At 44.5% G+C, this 16,949-nt stretch overlaps 1 protein-coding gene across 1 annotated transcript in view; it reads left to right on the top strand.

Annotated features, from left to right (window-relative positions):
• The window catches only part of LOC311102128 (sister chromatid cohesion protein PDS5 homolog B-like), an 88,106-nt gene that overhangs the window by 20,555 nt on the left and 50,602 nt on the right, over positions 1-16,949 (top strand). The window contains exons 3-5 of the mRNA XM_084143363.1: positions 597-800; positions 1,076-1,162; positions 1,297-1,394. Of these exons, the coding sequence (XP_083999489.1) occupies positions 597-800; positions 1,076-1,162; positions 1,297-1,394 (389 nt within the window). The remainder of the gene's footprint in view (positions 1-596; positions 801-1,075; positions 1,163-1,296; positions 1,395-16,949) is intronic.

Below are 16,949 nucleotides of genomic sequence, written 5' to 3'. Positions count from 1 at the left end.
AAATAAATAAAAAATATTTATAAATACTAACAAATAAATAAAAATTCCAAAATTGCATCCTACCTGAATAGCGAGTTGCACAGTAGCTTGCATTTGGCCACTCCAACGTTCTTCTCATCTTTGTCCACTACAATATTAAAACTTGGCCATACGGAAGACATTCACCTTGTCTGTCTCTCTCTCTCTCTCTCTCCTCAGCAGCAGGTGCATGCACATAAGGCAGCGCACAAGGAGTGAGAGAATGGTGCTGAAGCGCAAAATTAGGGGTGTATGATGGGCAGCCCCAGACAATTTGGCCAGCTACAATAGTTATTTATCGGCTTTTCATTTATTTTATCGGCCGGCAATTACCGGCTATCGGAAACCCTGGTGTATACCCATATAAACTATACTGTTTCCTTTATGGACCAGTGTTCATCTAAAAAGGCTAGTTCTAAGCTAGGGGCGGTTGTGGAATTTGATAGTTCATCACTAGTAGTCCATCCCTCCTATCTATATAGTGTGTAGACGTTCATGGACACAGATCGGGACTCAATCAACCGCTCTGTCTGTCTGTCTGTCTGTATGTCTGTCTGTCTGTCTGTCTGTCTATCCAGATGGTGGTGAAGACATTCATGGACATGGACCAGGACAGTGAGGAGGAGAAAGAGCTGTACCTGAACCTGGCGCTCCACCTGGCCTCTGACTTCTTCCTAAAGCACCCGGACAAGGACGTACGCCTCCTAGTGGCCTGCTGCCTGGCCGACATCTTCAGGATCTACGCCCCTGAGGCCCCCTACACATCACCAGACAAACTCAAAGTAAGGACCTAGACCTAACCATAGCATAACTATAGTCTTCACTCTGATACAATGTCCCCCGAGGTTCTATGCACATCACCAGAAACCAAACTGAAGGTCAGGAAGATTCACCTGTAGTGCAGGTTTCACAAACATTTGGTGTTTTTTCACACAAAAGCAGTCATTTGAGTAAAATAAAATGTTTTTATTTTTCTCTTTGTCATTGTGGCTTTGATTTGACACATAATCATCAGTTTGGGGGTAAATGTGTTGAATTAAGCTATCCTTAATTTTAGGACATATTTATGTTCATAACTCGTCAGTTGAAAGGACTGGAGGACACCAAAAGCGCCCAGTTCAACAGATATTTCTACTTACTGGAGGTAAGCTCTCATTGAGACCATCAGGCATTGTTTTCTCATCCACCAGCCAGTATAATGACTGTATTGTCTTTGACTCACCAGATTATAGCCTGGGTGAAGTATTCTGACGGTGTGTTTTGTCTTTGAATCACTAGAATATAGCCTGGGTGAAGTCTTACAACATCTGCTTTGAGTTGGAGGATAGTAATGACATCTTCACTCAACTCTACAGGACCCTGTTCCAGGTTATCAAGTGAGTAGCTCCATTCCAACCCACTAGAATGACTCCATAGTAGCTGGTCCCTGTTTGTGCTGTATAGCCAACTGCTATGGTTATTGTCATGCAGTTGGCAAGACGGCACAGATCTGGGACCAGGCTAGTGATGGGTGACAGGGCTCGACAATTACGCTTGTCCACTTGCCCGGGAAAAGTAAAAATAAAATAAAAGTTGGACAAGAAGAATATAGATTTATGTTGTCCGAATGGACAAGTAAATAATATCACGAAAAAATCACAATATCAAACAATTAGGCTACTCCGATCAGATTTGGATCGGATCAATGTCCTCCGGATGCAGTGTGTTGCACACTGTCCTCCAAATCTCTGCAGAGCACATCAGAATATAATTATTGTAGGCCTGCATTGACCGGCACAAATGGTCTTTAAGTCATGCAGTCGCAAGATGCGTTAAAAAAAAGTGAGCCTAGCCGCCGGTATTCATTGCTAGTTTGTGAGTTGTCTGCCCAGTTATAGCAAATGTTTTGTCACCATTTATTTGTATTTTTTAAATATTAAAACATAGAACTACTTGCAGTGAAGCCGCTCAACATTTACATTACATTCAGTCATCTAACAGACCCCCATCCAGAGCGACCCACAGAAGCAACCAGGGTCAACGCCCTGCTCAAGGGCACGTAGACAGATCTCCCACAAGGTCAAAAACGGGAACCCGAACCAGCGACCTATCAGCCACTGGCCCAAGCTCCCAACCGCCAGGCCACCAACCCTCCAAGATCCCTGCCACAGTTCCCAGAAAGCTTTTTAAAAACATTACAATACATTCATAACAGATTTCACAACATATTAAGTGTAGCTCTCCAGGTGTCACGCCCTGGCTCGGGGGACTCTCGTATGTTGAGCCAGGGTGTTAGTTTCTATGCTTTTGTTGTGGGTCTAGGTTACTTATTTCTATGTTGGTCTGAGTGACTCCCAATCAGAGGCAACGAGTGTCAGCTGGTTGTCTCTGATTGGGAGCCATATTTAAACAGTCGGGTTTTCATTCGTGTTTGTGGGTTTTTGTTTCGAGTCTGTTTATGGTAACCGTGAACTGTCACGTATCGTTCGTTGTTTTGTTCGTGTTGCCTTCAGTGAGAATAAATATGTTTGCATTCAACGCTGCGCATTGGTCCACTCTGTTAGACGATCTTGACAGAAAAACCCACCACAACTGGACCAAGCAGCGAGTCGAGGAGCCATCGCCAGGGAAATCGCTGGCAGATCTCCGTGGCAGCTTCGACTGGGTCAAGCCCATTGAGGAGCTGAGTGACGAGGGTTGGAGACAGAGGAGCGAGAGGTGGGCGAGAACGATGGAGGCCTGGCCCACGGGGAGGAGAGACCCCCAGAACATTTTTAGGGGGGGGCTCACGACGTCGGGGCAGCAGGAGGCCGCTATGGAGCGGTCCAGCGGGGTTGCAGAGGAGGCCGCCAGGTTACGGGGGCCACTGGTAGAAGAGGGGATGGAAGGTGTAGAGGCACGGCGAGAGGTACTGGGGTGTGTTACCAGTCCGGTCCGGCCCGTTCCAGATCCCGGTGTAGGGCCAGTGGTGTGTGTCCCTAGTACGGTCCGGTCTGTTCCTGCTCCCCGCACCAAGTCTGTGGTGCGTCTCGTCAGCCCGGCTCTGCCCGTTCCTGCTCTCCGCACCAGGTCTGTGGTGCGCGTCGCCAGCCCAGTCCGGCCCATTCCTGCTCCCCGCATCAAGTCTGTGGTGCGTCTCGTCAGCCCGGCTCTGCCCGTTCCTGCTCCCCGCACCAGGTCTGTGGTGCGCGTCGCCAGCCCAGTCCGGCCCATTCCTGCTCCCCGCATCAAGTCTGTGGTGCGTCTCGTCAGCCCGGCTCTGCCCGTTCCTGCTCCCCGCACCAGGTCTGTGGTGCGCGTCGCCAGCCCAGTCCGGCCCATTCCTGCTCCCCGCACCAAGCCTGTGGTGCGTCTCGTCAGCCCGGCTCTGCCCGTTCCTGCTCTCCGCACCAGGTCTGTGGTGCGCGTCGCCAGCCCAGTCCGGCCCATTCCTGCTCCCAGCACCAAGTCTGTGGTGCGTTTCGTCAGCCCTGTCCGGCCCGCTCCTGCTCCCCACACCAAGCCAGTGGTGTGCGTCGTCAGTTCAGCACGGCCCGTGCCTGTTCCCCACACCAAGCCAGTGGTGTGCGTCGTCGGTCCGGCACGGCACGTGCCTGTTCCACTGGTGCCTGGTCCGGCGCCGGTCAGATGCGTTACGCCGGAGCTAGAGCAATCCGCTCCACCAGTTTGCAGTCCAGCTCCGGTCAGCAGGACCAGACCGGACCAGGGGTACTTTGGGGGGTTAGAGAGCGAGTGGGGATCATGCCCGGAGCCGGATCCGCCGCCTAGGCGGAGTGCCCACCCGGTCCCTCCCCTGTTGTGTTTCGTTGGCGCGGTCGGAGTCCGCGCCTTTAGGGGGGGGTACTGTCACGCCCTGGCTCGGGGGACTCTCGTATGTTGAGCCAGGGTGTTAGTTTCTATGTTTTTGTTGTGGGTCTAGGTTACTTATTTCTATGTTGGTCTGAGTGACTCCCAATCAGAGGCAACGAGTGTCAGCTGGTTGTCTCTGATTGGGAGCCATATTTAAACAGTCGGGTTTTCATTCGTGTTTGTGGGTTTTTGTTTCGAGTCTGTTTATGGTAACCGTGAACTGTCACGTATCGTTCGTTGTTTTGTTCGTGTTGCCTTCAGTGAGAATAAATATGTTTGCATTCAACGCTGCGCATTGGTCCACTCTGTTAGACGATCTTGACACCAGGAACAGCGCCGGAAGAAGATGGCTGCCGTTTTACAGCCCTCTAACCAATTGTACTATTATGTGTGTTTTTCCGCGTTATTTGTAATTTATTTTGTACATAATGTTTCTGCCATCGTCTCTTATAACCAAAGAGAGCTTCTGGATATCAGGACAGCGATTACTCACCTCGCATTGGACGAAGACTTTTTCTTCAACGAGGCGTTCGCGAAGGATATTCTACAGACACCCAACAAGGCCCAGATCCCCGTCATTCGCGTGAGGAAGAGACGGAGATATCGTGGACGCAAATCCGGGTGCCTTGTAAGGATCCGACGGCGTGCGAGTAAACTGCCTCTACCATCAATCCTATTAGCCAACGTTCAATCTTTTGAGAATAAAATTGACGATTTAAGATTACGGTTATCCTACCAACGGGACATAAAAAACTGTAATATCTTATGTTTCACGGAGTCGTGGCTGAACGACAACAATGACAACATTCAGCTAGCAGGCTATACGCTACATCGGCAGGACAGAACGTCTGACTCTGGTAAGACAAGGGGCGGCGGTCTGTGTATATTTGTAAACAACAGCTGGTGCACAAAATCAAATACTAAGGAAGTCTCGAGGTTTTGCTCGCCTGAGGTAGAGTATCTTATGATAAGCTGTAGACCACACTATTTACCAAGAGAGTTTTCATCTATATTTTTCATAGCTGTCTATTTACCACCACAAACCAATGCTGGCATTAAGATTGCACTGAATGAGTTGTACAAGGCCATTAATCAACAGGAAAACGCTCATCCAGATGCAGCGCTCCTAGTAGCCGGGGACTTTAATGCAGGGAAACTTAAATCCGTTCTACCTAATTTCTACCAGCATGTTAAATGTGCAACCAGAGGGGAAAAAACTCTAGACCACCTTTACTCCACACACAGAGACGCATACAAAGCTCTCCCTCGCCCTCCATTTGGCAAATCTGACCATAACTCTATCCTCCTGATTCCTGCTTATAAGCAAAAACTGAAGCAGGAAGCACCAGTGATTCAGTTAATAAAAAAGTGGTCAGATGACGCAGATGCTAAGCTACAGGACTGTTTTGCTAGCACAGACTGGAACATGTTCCGGGATTCTTCAGACAGCATTGAGGAGTACACCACATCAGTCACTGGCTTCATCAATAAGTGCATCGATGATGTCGTCCCCACAGTGACCGTACGTACATACCCCAACCAGAAGCCATGGATTACAGGAAACATCCGCACTGAGCTAAAGGGTAGAGCTGCCGCTTTCAAGGAACGGGACTCTAACCCGGACGCTTATAAGAAATCCCGCTATGACCTCCGACGAACCATCAAACAGGCAAAGAGTCAATACAGGTCTAAGATTGAATCATACTACACTGGCTCTGACGCTCGTCGGATGTGGCAGGGCTTGAAAACTATTACAGACTACAAAGGGAAGCACAGCCGCGAGCTGCCCAGTGACACAAGCCTACCAGACGAGCTAAACCACTTCTATGCTCGCTTCGAGGCATGCAACACTGAAGCATGCATGAGAGCACCAGCTGCTCCGGACGACTATGTGATCACGCTCTCCGTAGCCGATGTGAGTAAGACTTTTAAGCAGGTCAACATTCACAAGGCCGCAGGGCCAGACGGATTACCAGGACGTGTACTCCAAGCATGTGCTGACCAACTGGCAAGTGTCTTCACTGACATTTTCAACATGTCCCTGACTGAGTCTGTAATACCAACATGTTTCAAGCAGACCACCATAGTCCCCGTGCCCAAGAACTCTAAGATAACCTGCCTAAATGACTACCGACCCGTAGCACTGACGTCTGTAGCCATGAAGTGCTTTGAAAGACTGGTCATGGCTCACATCAACAGCATAATCCCAGAAACCCTAGACCCACTCCAATTTGCATACCGCCCCAACAGATCCACAGATGATGCAATCTCTATCGCACTCCACACTGCCCTTTCCCACCTGGACAAGAGGAACACCTACGTGAGAATGCTATTCATTGACTACAGCTCAGCATTCAACACCATAGTGCCCTCTAAGCTCATCACTAAGCTAAGGATCCTGGGACTAAACACCTCCCTCTGCAACTGGATCCTGGACTTCCTGACGGGCCGCCCCCAGGTGGTAAGGGTAGGTAACAACACATCTGCCACACTGATCCTCAACACGGGGGCCCCTCAGGGGTGCGTGCTCAGTCCCCTCCTGTACTCTCTGTTCACCCATGACTGCATGGCCAGGCACGACTCCAACACCATCATTAAGTTTGCCGACGACACAACAGTGGTAGGCCTGATCACCGACAACGATGAGACAGCCTATAGGGAGGAGGTCAGAGATCTGGCCGTGTGGTGCCAGGACAACAACCTCTCCCTCAACGTGACCAAGACAAAGGAGATGATTGTGGACTACAGGAAAAAAAAGAGGACTGAGCACGCCCCTATTCTCATCGACGGGGCTGTAGTGGAACAGGTTGAGAGCTTCAAGTTCCTTGGTGTCCACATCACCAACGAACTATCATGGTCCAAACACACCAAGACAGTCGTGAAGAGGGCACGACAAAGCCTATTCCCCCTCAGGAGACTAAAAAGATTTGGCATGGGTCCTCAGATCCTCAAAAAATTCTACAGCTGCACCATCGAGAGCATCCTGACTGGTTGCATCACCGCCTGGTATGGCAACTGCTTGGCCTCTGACCGCAAGGCACTACAGAGGGTAGTGCGTACGGCCCAGTACATCACTGGGGCAAAGCTCCCTGCCATCCAGGACCTCTATACCAGGCGGTGTCAGAGGAAGGCCCTCAAAATTGTCAAAGACTCCAGCCACCCTAGTCATAGACTGTTCTCTCTGCTACCGCACGGCAAGTGGTACCGGAGTGCCAAGTCTAGGTCCAAAAGACTTCTCAACAGCTTCTACCCCCAAGCCATAAGACTCCTGAACAGCTAATCATGGCTACCCGGAATATTTGCACTGCCCCCCCACCCCATCCTTTTTACGCTGCTGCTACTCTGTTAAGCATTTATGCATAGTCACTTTAACTCTACCCACATGTACATATTACCTCAACTACCTCAACTAGCCGGTGCCCCCGCACATTGACTATGCAACGGTACCCTCCTGTATATATAGCCTCCCTACTGTCACTTTATTTTACTGTATATATAGCCTCCCTACTGTCACTTTATTTTACTTCTGCTCTTTTTTTCTCAACACTTTTTTGTTGTTGTTTTATTCTTACTTTTTTTGTTTAAAATAAATGCACTGTTGGTTAAGGGCTGTAAGTAAGCATTTCACTGTAATGTCTGCACCTGTTGTATTCGGCGCATGTGACCAATAAAATTTGATTTGATTTGATTTGATTTGGAGAGCCCTTTTGTAAACGGTACAGCCAAATGGTTACTTGCATAGTAGCAATATCAGAAATAGATAGTGTCAATATAAATACATTAATATACAGTATGTACAAGAACAATATCAATAACAATATCAGTGATAGATGAGGTAGTTACAGTTGAAGTCGGAAGTTTACATAAACCTTAGCCAAATAAATGTAAACTCAGTTTTTCAAAATTCCTGACATTTAATCCTTGTAAAAATTCCCTGTCTTAGGTCAGTTAGGATCGCCACTTCCTTTTAAGAATGTGAAAGGTCAGAATAATAGTAGAGAGAATTATTTATTTCAACTTTTATTTCTTTCATCACATTCACTCAATTAGTATTTGGTAGCATTGCCTTTAAATTGTTTAACTTGGGTCAAACGTTTCAGGTAGCCTTCCACAAGCGTCCCACAATAAGTTGGGTGAATTTTGGCCCATTCCTCCTGACAGAGCTGGTGTAACTGAGTCAGGTTTGTAGGCCTCCTTGCTCGCACACGCATTTTCAGTTCTGCCCACAAATGTTCTATAGGATTGAGGTCAGGGCTTTGTGATGGCCACTCCAATACCTTGACTTTGTTATCCTTAAGCCATTTTTCCACAACTTTGGAAGTATGCTTGTGGTCATTGTCCATTTGGAAGAGCCATTTGTGACCAAGCTTTAACTTCCTGACTGATGTCTTGAGATGTTGCTTCAATATATCCACATAATTTTCCTTCCTCGTGATGCTATCTATTTTGTGAAGTGCATCAGTCACTCCTGCAGCAAAGCACCCCCACAGCATGATGCTGCCACCCCCGTGCTTCACGGTTGGGATGGTGTTCTTCGGCTTGCTAGCGACCCCCTTTTTCCTCCAAACATAACGATGGTCATTATGGCCAAACAGTTCTATTTTAGTTTCATTAGACCAGAGGACATTTCTTCAAAAAGTACGATCTTTGTCCCCATGTGCAGTTGCAAACCGTAGTCTGGCTTTTTTATGGTGGTTTTGGAGCAGTGGCTTCTTCCTTGCTGAGCGGCCTTTCAGGTTATGTCGATATAGGACTCGTTTTACTGTGGATATAGATACTTTTGTACCTGTTTCCTCCAGCATCTTCACAAGGTCCTTTGCTGTTGTTCTGGGATTGATTTGCACTTTTCGCACCAAAGTACGTTCATCTCTAGGAGACAGAACGCGCCTCCTTCCTGAGCGGTATGACGGCTGCGTGGTCTCATGGTGTTTATAGTTGCGTACTATTGTTTGTACAGATGAACGTTGTACCTTCAGGCGTTTGGAAATTGCTCCCAAGGATGAACCAGACTTGTGGAGGTCTACAATTATTTTTCTGAGGTCTTGTCTGATTTCTTTAGATTTTCCCATGTTTGAAGGTAGGTCTTGAAATACATCCACAGGTACACCTCCAATTGACTCAAATGATGTCAATTAGCCTATCAGAAGCTTCTAAAGCCATGACATCATTTTCTGGAATTTTCCAAGCTGTTTAAAGGCACAGTCAACTTAGTGTATGTAAGCTTCTGACCCACTGGAATTGTGATATAGTGAATTATAAGGGAAATAATCTGTCTGTAAACAATTGTTGGAAAAATTACTTGTGTCATGCACAAAGTAGATGTCCTAACCAACTTGCCAAAACTATAGTTTGTTAAAAATAAATTTGTGGAGTGGTTGAAAAAATAGTTTTAATGACTCCAACCTAAGTGTATGTAAACTTCTGACTTCAACTGTATACGACTATTGCTAAATTATAAACTTCTTCCTAATTATCAGTATTACAAATGACCCTCAACTCTGTATAATAAATTACCTTAAATTCATCATCCAATGTCTCGGCTTTCCAGTGTGGGTGATCAAATCACACTAGAAAGTCAGGACAGATGTCAGAGGTCATTCAAATCCTTTTCATTCTATAGTAGACTAATAATTAACAACAGTCAAAACATTTCATACATTTCGTATTCCAAGCGTACAGTAAGTCCTTAGTACAGTTATTTTCAAAAGAAATCACGTGTTTACTTAAAACTCACTCAGAAAATAGAATTCCGTGTGTGCCCCTTTAAGATATATAATTTATAGCCTGTGAAAACCCCCTAAAATAAAAATAAAAAACCCTATATAACTAACATTTCATAATAGGTGGGTTGTTTGTGGTTATTTGAAAACCATATAGTAAAAATCTAATAAAAATGGCCAGGCCTTATTTAATTGGGTAGCTCCCTCTTATGACCTAATCCGGATATCTTCATACTTATCAAACTGCCGAATGTAACTAACATCTCTTCCAAAGACAATAGTCTCGTGAAACATTTCAAAGAAAAATAAAATCACTATCCCCATTCTCCTGAAAGAAAAAGTGCACATTCCATTAGTTTCCATTTTGCCAACTCTTAAACAGTCCAAACAATTCAAATTCGAAATTCTTACTTTCCATTGAATTTACCAGGCTACATCTCATGTTTCTTTTAACTCAGAAAACCCTCAATAACATTACTTGTGACTACTCCAGAATAAGATGACCTAAAATCTCTCACAAGATGAAAACCACCCAATGTTCTCTGAGTATGCAAGGAGCATCCCTAATTGATTACCCTTTAGACTTCATATTTTGTAATTCACACAAGGATTGTTCACCCCCAAAATCAGCTCCATTTGCTCCCATGTCAAATGACCGTGGTATCGTTACTGGATCAATGTCCAACGACATAGGTAATATCTGTTTCGCCTTAGATTGTTCCTGTCACCCCTCTAAATGTCATATTTTATTCAGTCGCCAATATAATCAATTACTCTGAGTAAGGAATTAGTGATACTTGATCTCATGCATCTATTATTTAAAAAAATTGAGACGTGATCTCCTACGTCTCCCTTAACATACATACTGTAGGGGACTTCCATCAGTCCTGGAACAGAGAATCAAAACACATCAGATAATACCACGTTCAATTAAGGGGAAAAGACGCCTTATAAAATAAACAAACTCATAACCCCTTTCCAGTAATCTAATCACCGCAACCTGTTGCATTGATTTAGTTAAAAATATAAACCTGTTGATTAACAAATCTAGAACCTTCAAAAAGTTGGTGCTGCCCCATCAGCGTAATAGTCAAAAGTACCTGCCATCCACTGTTCTATTACATTAACATTTTACTATAACCAGTTTTACCATAATCTGAAATCACCTCTAAGGTTTCCAAATTTGGGTTGGGTTTATTTCAATCCTGCCCACAGCTGGCAGCACCCAAAGTAATCATCAATTTGGAGCGCAGCAGCACGCGACCAGATCGTAATGCCCATGGTCCATTTGGTTTGAAATTTGATAACCCTATGGGGCTAGTTATGGACGATCATGTAAATGAGACAATATTTTAATGTCAATACCTCCACATTTCAATGACTTTAAAACCTCAAACCAACATATAGAAATATTGAAAGCATTTAATGACACAACTAAAAGATGAGCAACATGAAAATATTGTCCCAATTACATTGTGTAATTTATTGATGGTCCCTAACTATCCCCACAGATAGGCTATCCAAAGTCAAACCAACTTTGCCACGATCGCACACCGGCCAGCTGAAGCTAATTGGCGAAAGAAGTAGGCTAGCTTGGTAGCTAGTCTAGGTTACTTCCAGACCCAAGACCTGTTAGACTGTTTCAAGTTATCTGGAAGGGTGAGTGACTGTAACTGTGTGTACAGTTTTTTCTTTTTCTTTTTTTTACCTTTATTTAACCAGGTAAGCCAGTTGGGAACAAGTTCTCATTTACAACTGCTACCTGGCCAAGATAAAGCAAAGCAGTGTGATAAAAACAACAACACAGTTACATATGGGGTAAACAAAACATAAAGTCAAAAATACAACAGAAAATATATATACAGTGTGTGCAAATGTAGTAAATTATGGAGGTAAGGCAATAAATAGGCCATAGTGCAAAATAGTTACAATTTCGTATTAACACTGGAATGATAGATGTGCAAAAGATGATGTGCAAATAGAGATACTGGGGTGCAAATTAGCTAAATAAATAACTATATGGGGATGAGGTAGTTGGATGGGCTGATTTAAAGATGGGCTGTGTACAGGTGCAGTGATCAGTAAGCTGCTCTGACAACTGACGCCTAAAGTTAGTGAGGGAGATAAGAGTCTCCAGCTTCAGAGATTTTTGCAGTTCGTTCCAGTCATTGGCAGCAGAGAACTGGAAGGAATGGCGGCCAAAGGAGGTGTTGGCTTTGGGGAAAACCAGTGAGATATACCTGCTGGAGCGCAGACTACGGGTGGGTGTTGCTATGGTAACCAGTGAGCTAAGATAAGACGGGGATTTGCCTAGTAGTGATTTATAGATGACCTGGAGCCAGTGGGTTTGGCGACGAATATGTAGTGAGGGCCAGCCAACAAGAGCGTACAGGTCACAATGGTGGGTAGTATATGGGGCTTTGGTGACAAAACTGATGGCACTGTGATAGACTACATCCAATTTGCTGAGTAGAGTGTTGGAGGCTGTTTTGTAAATGACATCGCCGAAGTCAAGGATCGGTAGGATAGTCCGTTTTATGAGGGCATGTTTGGCAGCATGAGTGAAGGAGGCTTTGTTGCGAAATAGGAAGCCGATTCTAGATCTAACTTTTGATTGGAGATGCTTAATGTGAGTCTGGAAGGAGTGTTTACAGTCTAACCAGACACCTAGGTATTTGTAGTTGTCCACATACTCTAGGTCAGACACGGCGAGAGTAGTGATTCTAGTTGGGTGGGCGGGTGCAAGCAGCGTTCAGTTGAAGAGCATGCATTTAGTTTTACTAGTGTTTAAGAGCAGTTGGAGGCTACGGAAGGAGTGTTGTATGGCGTTGAAGCTTGTTTGGAGGTTTGTTAACACAGTGTCCAATGAAGGGCCAGACGTATACAAAATGATGTCGTCCACATAGAGGTGGATCCGAGCGTCACCAGCAGCAAGAGCAACATCATTGATATACACAGAAAATAGAGTCGGCCCGAGAATTGAACCCTGTGGCACCCCCATAGAGACTGCTAGAGGTCTGGGCAAGTTGCAGCGGAGGGTGCAGAGCTGGTGGCCGGGGTAGTGGTAGCCAGGTGGAAAGCATGGCCAGCCGTAGCAAAATGCTTGTTGAAATTCTCGATTATTGTAGATTTATCGGTGGTGACAGTGTTTCCTAGCCTCAGTGCAGTGGGCAGTTGGGAGGAGGTGCTCTTATTCTCCATAGACTTTACAGTGTCTCAAAACTTTTTGGAGTTAGTGCTACAGGATGCAAATTTCTGTTTGAAAAAGCTAGCCTTTGCTTTCCTAACTGATTGTGTATGTTGGTTCCTGACTTCCCTGAAAAGTTGCATATCGCGGGGGCTGTTCGATGCTAATGCAGTACGCCACTGGATGTTTTTGTGCTGGTCAAGGGCAGTCAAGTCTGAGGAGAACCAGGGGCTATATCTGTTCTTAGTTCTGAATTTTTTGAATGGGGCATGCTAATTTAAGATTGAGAGGAAAGCACTTTTAAAGAACAGCCAGGCATCCTCTACTGACGGAATGAGGTCAATATCCATCCAGGATACCCGGGCCAGGTCAATTAGAAAGGCCTGCTCGCTAAAGTGTTTTAGGGAGCGTTTGACAGTGATGAGGGGTGGTCGTTTGACCGTGGACCCATTACGGACGCAGGCAATAAGGCAGTGATCGGTAGATAGCCGGGAGATGGGCCTGGCTTGAGGCTAGTTCAAGTCTAACTGGTGCTTGCTAAGGGGCAATGGTAATTAGCCAACGACAACAGCCATTTGGTTGCAGCTAGCTGGTTGCGATGATCCGGCGCTAGGTTCCAGTGATTCCGGCAGAAAATCCGATATGCTCTGGGTCGATAGCACACTGTGCAGACTGGCCGACAAATTGTCCAGGCTAGAGCTAGAGCTGGCTGGTGGGTACTGCAGGCCACGGACAATGTTGAAGACGCTAACGGTGGCTAATAGCAAGTAGCCATTCGGTTGCAGCTAGACTAGTTTCAGCTTAAGGTTCTTGATAAAAGTTATAAAGAAATAATAGAATCCTTTCCACGTTGGGTGAGGTGGGTTGCAGGAAAGTATATTTAGTTAAAGAATGAAAAGTAAAATAGAGAAATATATACAAAATAGACAAAAAAACAAATAAAATGGACACAGAAAAAAACACGACCGCACTGCTACGCCATCTTGGAACTCTTGGCAGAGTGAAAGTACAAACGCTTCCTATGTTCGAACACACACAAGAGACACCCACATCAAAGCACAAAATCTTGTTCTCAGTCGCATTTGCTAATGAGGAGAATTGAAACCGAGGCTAAATCAGGAAGTTCAGCCCCCCTTTAAGAGAGTTAAGTAGTTTTAACTGCGCAAATATATTGAATGCATGTGTGGGTATGGATGTGGGTACGCAGACCTGCGAGTCACTGTGCCCCCTCATGATGAGTTCAGATTTTTTATGGCCCCCACCCCAATCAAAGTTGCCCATCCCTGAACTAGAGCAAGCACACTGCATCCCCTCCTTTACACAATTACTTTTTGCTGTTTACGCAATCCAAAAACTGTCCATTATAAATCGCAATCTGTGTCAGGTTAGCATCATTTGAAAACTTGTTCTGTTGCCAACATGACTAGCTAGATTATAAAATACGATCTTACAGTATTAAGCTTTCGCTAGACAATTCAGAGAAGCAGATCGTAATTTTGGTATACATAGAATGGAGTCATGAGTGCATTCAGATGCGTGGTCCACGGCATTCTGTTCAGGACAACCCAGGGTATAACGCCATGTCGCTTTGTAACTGTACATCAAACATAGTGATCATAAACGTTGACATTATATATTACATGAGTTTTATGATATGGAAATGTGCACATTTGGACTCATGGGTGTTTGGCTTGCTTGTATGACATCAAAGCGGTATTTATTATAATCCCCAACGTCTCATCTTTCAAAATACAGTCCTTTTAATTTACAGCATTTCCCCCATTCAGACAACAAAACGTTTGCAAAAGTTGCCCAATTAGCGGGAGGGATGGGGGCAACTTCTTGTCACGTGCGGTGCTGTCAGTCAAAACCCATACAGAGCTGTGAAGCGGAGACCCTGAGCTCTGACGTAGTGTATAGCATGATACTGTACAGCCACTGTGTTCCAATTTAGGCAAAATCTGCAATTTTCAATCCATACACGGGTACGAGTGTAAAAGGTTAAGAAAATACAAAGGGTTTGGTATTCCTGATTCCATATATGATCATGAGGCACAATCAGGAATACCAACACTTTGTATTTTCTTAAATGAACACATGCAATATGCGTGTGAAATCAATATGTAAACATGGCTCAGACATTGTGCTGTTTTGAAGGCACAGCGCCTCCATCTTGGCACTCCCCCACCATTGTAAAAATCATTTTGGAAGCTATAGAAATGCCTTTATTAATGTCAACATTTGTTTGTGCCAGACACCTTAATGCAGGGGTGCCCAGACTTTAGTTACATAGGATCTACTTTTTCCACCCTCTTCCTAACGTGGTCATATTTCTTGTGAACAGTTTTGAAATGCCTCAATATTTCCCTTCTTAGCAAGAGCTACGTTTGAATGGCAGATCATACACACACATTTTGAATTTGTTGTGGTGAAAAAATTATCTTCCTCCCACTCACTGTGAAAGTGGTAGATTTTCGGTTTCTTGCTGCTTGGTCCAGCACTCATATTAAAAAATGTAACCGCAACTTCATAGAAAAAAACATAGGAAAAAAAAACAACTACCACCGGAACAACAAAGAATATTCTGTTACAGGTCTCGAAATGTTTTTTTATTTAACCTTTATTTAACTAGGCAAGTCAGTTAAGAACAAATTCTTATTTACAATGACGGCCAATACACTGGCCAAACCCAGACAACGCTGGGCCAATTGTGCGCCACCCTATGGGACTCCCAATCACGGCCGGTTGTGATACAGCCTGGAATCGAACCAGGGGGTCTGTAGTGACGCCTCAAGCACTGAGATGCAGTGGCTTAGACCACTGCGCCACTCGGGCATACCAACAAATGTAGCTACTATAATGCCGCGGGTTGGTCCAATTTTATGTCAGTCAAGCAGTTTTATTTATATTTTGGCTGTGCAGTAATATTCAAGAAAGAAGCTAACCTGTAAGCAAAGCATACGGCGCTTCAGAACTGTGGACCTCATTAGTTTTAAGCAGACTCGATGGTAACGCTGTGAATTGCCAAAATATATATTTTTAGTGCATACATTTTGAAAACGTTTATGCGGTCTACTAGATAGAAGTTCGCGATTGACCGGTCGACTGCGATCGACGTCCTAGGCACCAATGCCTTAAGGCATACTTTTATATTATATTATGTAAACTAAACATAAACATAAATAGTGTTACTGTCCCCACTACAACAACAAAATACTTAAATACATGTAATTTTTTCCATTAAACATTTCATTGAAATACTGTAGAATTCCATTCATTCCTATGGAGGACTGCTCCTTCTGGGGAGTGCCGATATAGCTGACCGGTGGCTTCAAAGCCTCTCACTGGCAAATACATAGCATCAGCAATCCAGGGTTTATATACAGTACCAGTCAAAGGTTGACACACCTACTCATTCCAGGGTTTTTCTTTATTTTTTCTATTTTCTACATTGTAGAATAATAGTGAAGACATCAAAACTATGAAATAACACATGGAATCATGTAATTACCAAAATAAAGTGTTAAACAAATGAAAATATATTTTACATTTTAGATTCTTCAAGGTAGCCACCCTTTGCCTTGATGACAGCTTTGCACACTCTTGGCATTCTCTCAACCAGCTTCATGAGGTAGTCACCTGGAATGCATTTCAATTAACAGGTGTGCCTTGTTAAAAGTTAATTTGTGGAATTTATTTTCTCAGTTGTGTTGTGACAAGGTAGGGGTGGTATACAGAAGATAGCCCTATTTGGTAAAAGACCAAGTCCATATTATGGCAAGAACAGCTCAAAAAGGCAAAGAGAAACGACAGTCCATCATTAAGACATGAAGGTCAGTCAATCCGGAAATTTCAAGACCTTTGAAAGTTTCTTCAAGTGCAGTCTCAAAAACCATCAAGCACTATGATTAAACTGGCTCTCATGAGGACCACCACAGGAAAGGAAGACCCAGAGTTACCTCTGCTGCAGAGGATAAGTTCATTAGAGTTACCAGCCTCAGAAATTGCAGGCCAAATAAATGCTTCACAGAGTTCAAGTAACAGATACATCTCAACATCAACTGTTCAGACGAGACTGCGTGAATCAAGCCTTCATGGTCGAATTGCTGTAAAGAAACCACTACTAAAGGACCGATAAGAAGAAGAGACTTGCTTGGACCAAGAAACACGGGCAATGGACATTCAACCGGTGGAAA

This window comes from Coregonus lavaretus (genome assembly GCF_964263955.1).
Source record: "Coregonus lavaretus genome assembly, chromosome: 26".
NCBI lineage: Eukaryota > Metazoa > Chordata > Actinopteri > Salmoniformes > Salmonidae > Coregonus > Coregonus lavaretus.
This window is presented reverse-complemented; position numbering and strand designations above follow the sequence as displayed.